The sequence below is a fragment of the Eucyclogobius newberryi genome, unplaced genomic scaffold (genome assembly GCF_026437365.1).
Source record: "Eucyclogobius newberryi isolate DKJ021-1_F unplaced genomic scaffold, fEucNew1.0.hap1 SCAF_17, whole genome shotgun sequence".
Lineage (NCBI taxonomy): Eukaryota > Metazoa > Chordata > Actinopteri > Gobiiformes > Gobiidae > Eucyclogobius > Eucyclogobius newberryi.
The window spans coordinates 10456563-10462980 of record NW_027315801.1 but is presented as its reverse complement, the minus strand read 5'-3'; the positions used below and the strand labels follow the sequence as shown (position 1 = coordinate 10462980).

Below are 6418 nucleotides of genomic sequence, written 5' to 3'. Positions count from 1 at the left end.
ACCTGTGCAACTAGAACAAAAATCGGAGAGAAAAACACATAAAATCAACCCTCTAGTCAGGAATAATAAATCAAAGACCAGAATGCTAAATTGAAAAAGAAAAGAAAAAGCTGATTAATTTGTACAAAACAAACTTATGAAATATTTCTTGTAACACCTTAAGACTGGCAAAGTTTCCATTAGTGCGTGTTTCATAAAGCCAAGATATTTGCTGAATTTATTAGCAAACACTGCCCCCTGCTGTTTAAAATGAAAACAGCAACAAACACTAGTTCAGTTGTTTATTCAATATACACCGTGGCATACAATATTTTACATAATTTGATGGGAGGAAAAGGGCATAAAATATATTGTGTTTGCTGTTGTAAGTCTCTTATTTATTTCCATGTTGTTTAATGAAGAGTTTCGGTGCGGTCCATCCCTCCGGGGAAGTTTGTAGTCCAGCTTTTCTCCAAATTCTCTTGAGGTCCTTTTCAAACTTTTTCTGTATAACAAAATAAACCGATATTAAATGCAAGAAGATATCAAATTGTGAAAATAATTTAAAATATAACATTATCATTTCCAGAAAAACAGTATTTTAAAGTATGTTTTTATAAAAATGCTCACCTGTTTCCTTTTGCCTCTGCTCTCCATCACTTTCCTCCTCACAAACTTCCTCCGCTTTAGTAGCTTTTTGTATTTATGTCGGTTCATCTTCCTTCGTCGGATTTTTAATACATTTCTACAACTAACAGGTGTTGCCGATCCGCTGTCATCCTCCAAAAGTGGGACAGATCCTGGTGGCAGGACCTTCTCCTCCAGCAGCGTTGTCTCCTCCTCGGGCAGAGCAGGCTCCAGTGCTGGGGGGAGGGAGTAGCGCAGAGACAGCCAGCTCTCCAGAGGACTCACCGACAGTTTCCGAGGGACCAATGCGTCCTCCAGCTCAGGCTCGAGCTGCACCCATCGAGGAGGCGGTGTGTTGTCTGCTGCAGTTGAATAGTTTCTCTGTTTCAGTAAAGCGCAGCAAGCAGGAATGACCCGAGGAAGAGAGCTTTTCAGTGGGCTTCCATCTATGTGCAGGGACCCTGGGTGACAACGAGAATGTTCAAAACACATAACATTTTACACATAACATTTTGTATGGTAATTGAACAAACAAAAAAACGAACACAAACGAAAGATTAGATTGGACTACGATACCTGTGACTCTGTGAAACAGACCGAGCCGAAGCACCAGCTTTGAAGTGAACATTTTAGATGCTGCATAAATTAACCATTCAAGTTTCACTTCATCCTGTGGAAGAGGGCAGATTATTATAATTCACGTTTCTCATACAAGACAATTATTATTATTATTATTATTATGTAATAACAGACACTTTTAAAGTTTTATATGATAACCCGACAGCGGGTAATATAAATGTAGCATGCGGCTAAGGCTAGCAGACATGTTCGTCCAAACAAGGTAAAACTCAAAGTCACAAATACACGAGTTGTCAAGTAAAATAGTCTTTTCAGCACATAAACGAGCAGTAGAAATGTACCTTATATCGTTTAAATTCATTGCTGAATTAGGGCAAACCTCAATGTGACTTCACAGGACAACTTCCGACCTGTGTCACGCCGAAATAGTTCCTCTTCCGGTTCCCTCAAAGCCGAGATAGGTTCTGCCCATGGATCTAATAGATCATATCAGAATAAGAATCAGAAAAGGTTTATTGCTATTGAAAATGAACAGAATTCACAAACATAGGAACTTGCTTTGGTGATACGGTGCAACATAAAACAATGAACAATGATAAAACAACCTACTGTATATAAATGGCTACAACTGAAGCTTTTTCTACTACTGTATATAAAGGCAAGAAGAAAAATGATTAAAATGGATAAAAATAGACTATAAGTTAATAAATAAATAAATAAAAATAGGCTTATTATATACACATAATTTACAGTTACAGTTACATATGTAGTTCAGAAAGTGAACAGTGCAGTGAGTGATTAAATTATGGTTAAAGTGACAGCATTTAGGAAGTGTTCAGGCTATCAAAATCCTAAACTGGCTGTCACTCCCTCATCATTGAGTACCTGAATAGCATCAGAATGGCCAGGGCTTCTCCCGCCCCATGGCTTCAACACACTATTGTATACGGCCGGTGAGTTGAACCTTAAACCTCCATTTCTGTTCAAAGAAAAAATGGCCTCCTCTTTAAACATAAATGGATGTTTAAGGTTAAACCATTGTAATGACCCTATAATATTTAAAAGTAATCTTGTTAAATTATCCTGTCGCTACAGTATATTGTGCAAAATACAAAATACAAATACTTATTTTTAGCATTTTGGTTGACCTGCTTTCTGCTTTAGGAAGCCAGCAAACAAATAGTCAAGCTCTTGCTTGACTTTTTATTATAAAACTACTCAACTAAAACTATTCATTTTTAGTATAAAATTATATTATGTTTGGTTTAGTACAAGATAAAACTTCCAGTTTTAGATGTGGGCACCGAGGAGAGAAAAAACAGCCACTGAGCATTTCAGAGAGGATTTCACTTCACTGGAAAGAACAATAATCTACAAGCAGTCAAGGTGCATAAGACAATTTTATTTATCTACAACAAACCCATTACAACAAAACATTCATGTCTTTGTAAAACTTTCTGCCTATAAAGTAATTTACTTTTTTTATTTTTTTTCCACCAACAGCATGGGAGAATAAGGCAACTGAAATCACAAGCTCAACACCTGTTCCCTTTTAGCAGTATGACAAAATATATCAATAAAGAAGAAGTCATCATAAATATTCCGGTATCTTGACAGTTTTTGACCCGTGTTAACTGTCCAGTTTCAGCTCCATGAACTATACAATGCAATCTACTATAAAATCTGTATTTACAATGTCAGCAGTACATATTACAATATTACATGTAAGATTTACTGCACATAGGGAGATGAGACATTTAATTTACATTATAAATTACTTTAAAATCAACACTTACAGTTTAAAATGGTAGCAAGCTGCCCACTGTCCCAATGCGACACAGTGTTACAGGTGTATCATAAATGCCACGTCAAATAAGCAAATAAATAAAAACATACAATTAAATAGACATTAACGATAATTGACAGCAGACAATCAGTTAATGATTCTTGACTTTTTTTTTTCTTTTCTGTAGCATATTGTACACATAATGTATTTTCACTCTTTTACATTTTTTAAATACTGATGTCAACTTTTTGGTTCAAGAGAGTTGAAAAAGGACAATTATAAACATGCTCGGAGAATGTTTTAAGGCCATTCCATTAGTAATGAATTAAAAAGAAATAGTTAGTAATCACTGTTCAATCATTCATTAGACACTATTTGTTAAATATTCGGATAAACCAAAATTCATTTTCATTATTATCCGATTAAATGTTTTAATAACGATACTGTTGCGTGTCAATATCAGTTGCATTTATACCAGTAGAGCTCACTGTCCTTTAAACCTGGCCTCATGTTTTCTCATTAAAACAAAATGTCAGTTTTAAAATAACATTGAGTCAGTTGATGTGAAGGCAGTGTAAAGAGTGCATAAATGCTGGACCCTCCTGATGCATGATCCACGCCAGCCCCTTCTTCACAGAGCAGCAGACTCCAGAGCACTGAGCTCCTCCTTTCTGCTCCACACGAGTCCCTCATCATGGACATGTCTCCCATGAGGACTGTGACTTTTGGGAATGGTCTGAAAAAGTAGAATATTTGAATATATACATATTTTAAATGAAAGATAATTGTTGCTAGTTTTTGTGGCAAGATTTGAATTTACCAACCTGATTACGGAAATCCAGGAACAACCTTTGTGGATGGGACTAACAATTCTGTGATGAAAGGCAAAAACGGAATTAGTAATCTGATACATAATCTCTGCACTATAAGACCATTTGGAGGCACTCACTGATGAGGAGTGATGTTCATGTGGTCGATCTAGTTTTATACGGATGTCTACCCCTTTCACTCGGTCTGGTTTTCCAGGCGCTGTAGAAATACAGTGTACACATTTTATCATTTTAACAAATGAAGAATGTCTACTGAATCAAATACAAAGGAAAATCATAAGATGAACACAGCAAAACATGGGTAATTTGTCAGGATCAGCCAATCAGAGAGCCATGTACCAACCCACCAGTGCTGATTGAAAGACTTGCAGTTGCTATGTCATTATGTTCAATCTCATATCATTATAAAAAGACCATTCTGCAAAGAACTGTCATTATGAAATAACAAGAACATGACATAAATATAAAGTAATTCAGTCTTTATTTATTCAACACAATACATGCATTTGTACATATAATAATAATAATAATAATTAAAGCCGCAAGCGGCAATGATCGGCCCTCGCCACGCCGCCGCCGCCACGCCGCAAGAGGAGGGGGCGCTAACACGCCCCAATGGTCCCTTTATTACGCCTACTGCTTCGCGGTCGTCATCCCAATGTAAAGTGCTTGTTTAGTGCGTACTTTTGCACGGGCTTTACCCGTTTACAACGGTAATGTTCCATTTTCCTACTACTAATTAGTATGCACGGGGCGTGCGTGAGTGAAGGAGTGTGTTAGTGAGTGTTTGGAAGTGGGCGAGCGCATCGCGCTCGCCCACTTCGGCCTTACGAGATTCGGCCTTACGAGATTAATAGGCCTCTCGCCAGCTTGTGGCGCTCGGGCCTAATAATAATAATAATAAAATCACTGGTGTTAAACTGAGTGACCTACACCTTCTGTGGGAGGAGCAGGTGAGAAAGCTAAGAGCATCCTAGAACCCCACCACCCTCTGAACCTATTTAATTGTGCCCGATTAAACACCTGAATTCGGATGGTAGTTTTTCTTGAAGTCTATTGTTGGATTCCACTCGATGAGTTCCTCTTTTTAAACTGTGAAATGAACACACTAAATGAACTGCCCCTCAATAAAGTTTTCTGAATCGGAATCACATATGCTCATAATAGAGCTCCATAACTATATATCTTCATTTATGTAATTAGAAACAGAAGATGCAGAGCCGTAGATGAAGCCTCACCTGGGGAGCTGCCTCGACTGGTATTGCTAGTGCTGCTAATGCTGTCCTCTAGCCACGTACTGTAGGTCAGGGAATCTCTCTTATGTGGGGTCCCAGCGGAAGATAAACTCTCCTACAACAGTCATACAGAGGTTTGAGAGAGAATTATAAAAGTCGAAGATGCCCATGGTCATATGCAATGATGAGAAGAATATTCTATAAAATGCATTTAATTACAGAAAATGGAATACTTGAATTAAAATGTATTTTGTAACGTATTGTACTACTTGTTCCAATCAGAGTATGTATTGTGAATACCGGTACTAGTTTCACATTGATTTGCATTATATATACACAACAAGAGCTGTGTTTTCTATTTTTCTCACAAATTCAGTGCAGCTTGAAGCGTTAGATTTCATGATCAAATACCTCCAAGTATTCCTGTGGTTTTAGAAAAGTAACTGTATTCTGAATACCACTAAAAGAAAGAGTAACTGTATCAGAACAGTTATAAATAGTATTCTGAATTCATGTTTTTGGTATTCAGTTACATCCCAACAGTACATTGAGTATTATACTAATGGTGTAGACATGGGTTTCAAAGTGACACAAAATTGGGACTGTTTCCAGAGCAATTAAAAAACTCTTTTTATACTTCCTGTTACATGCAACAATTTAAAGACTTTTTCACATTCATAAGCTACAATAGTTGTTTAAAATGGTTGATCACTACTGCAATAAGGCGTACGTCATACGTCATAAGGCGCTGGTACAGCTGGCAGCCCGGTGTAAACGCTCTCTCTTCTTTCTCACACTTATTGTGCTTTATCTCCTATATTTTGTAAATATAGTTAGTATATTTTTTCTATTTTTCTGTACGATAGGGACACGCGCTGGAATAGTTTTTTAATTCAACTGTTTTTGACTTTTTTCGGCTGGATTTGAGCGTTTTTCGTTGCGTTCGTTGTGTTGTTGTGACGTGAGCTAGCTCCGAGCGAGCCCACCAGCCCCCCCCCCGCGCCCTCCGGCCGCGCTAAAGTACGGCGTGTCGTCGGTACACGTTTATATACACGTTTATATGAAAGAGGAACTTCATGAACGATCGGGACAAGCACTGGAATCGCTTTAAATTAACTTGTTTTGACTTTATTCGGCTGGATTGAGTGTTTTCGTCGTGTCGTGGCGATGTGTCTTGGCTCTGAGTCCCCCGGCTCCGGCCCCGCCCCCCGGCTCCGGCCCCGCCCCCCGGCTCCGGCCCCGCCCCCCGGCTCCGGCCCCGCCCCCCGGCTCCGGCCCCGCCCCCCGGCCGGCGCCGTACCGCGTTTACACAAAGGAGGAACTCATGAAACTGCGGAGAACTGTCGTCTTACCCGGAGATCGTCACGTTATCCCGTCGCAAT

At 38.8% G+C, this 6418-nt stretch overlaps 2 protein-coding genes across 9 annotated transcripts in view; both read right to left on the bottom strand.

Moving 5' to 3' along the window:
* Positions 1-267: 267 nt before the first annotated feature.
* aurkaip1 (aurora kinase A interacting protein 1) lies at positions 268-1614 on the bottom strand. Of its 2 annotated transcripts, none has more exons than XM_072449066.1 (4): positions 1527-1614; positions 1183-1276; positions 610-1067; positions 268-484 (listed from the first exon to the last, which is right to left on the bottom strand). In XM_072449066.1, exons 2-4 carry the CDS (start codon positions 1232-1234, stop codon positions 374-376), a joined length of 621 nt encoding a protein of 206 aa, XP_072305167.1. In that variant the 5' UTR covers positions 1235-1276; positions 1527-1614; the 3' UTR covers positions 268-373. The 2 variants fall into 2 exon arrangements, with proteins under 2 accessions (XP_072305167.1, XP_072305168.1); XM_072449067.1 differs by having other exon boundaries at positions 610-1052.
* A 952-nt stretch (positions 1615-2566) lies between these two features.
* Positions 2567-6418, bottom strand: part of LOC140362829 (rap1 GTPase-activating protein 1-like) — a 53499-nt gene continuing 49647 nt past the window's right edge. For all 7 annotated transcript variants that reach the window (XM_072449056.1, XM_072449058.1, XM_072449059.1 and 4 more), the window contains 4 exons: positions 5040-5151; positions 3921-4000; positions 3796-3843; positions 2567-3707 (listed from right to left, as the gene is read on the bottom strand). In XM_072449056.1, coding sequence (XP_072305157.1) covers positions 3835-3843; positions 3921-4000; positions 5040-5151 — 201 coding nt within the window. In that variant the 3' untranslated portion in view covers positions 2567-3707; positions 3796-3834. The remainder of the gene's footprint in view (positions 3708-3795; positions 3844-3920; positions 4001-5039; positions 5152-6418) is intronic.

Coding starts and splice junctions, on each gene's coding strand:
- aurkaip1 (XM_072449066.1), bottom strand. CDS start 1,234: ATGTTCACTTCAAAGCTGGTGCTTCGGCTCGGTCTGTTTCACAGAGTC. Junction 1,068..1,182: donor TCTGTTTCACAGAGTCACAG/GTATCGTAGTCC, acceptor GTTGTCACCCAG/GGTCCCTGCACATAGATGGA. Junction 485..609: donor GCAGAGGCAAAAGGAAACAG/GTGAGCATTTTT, acceptor TTTGTTATACAG/AAAAAGTTTGAAAAGGACCT.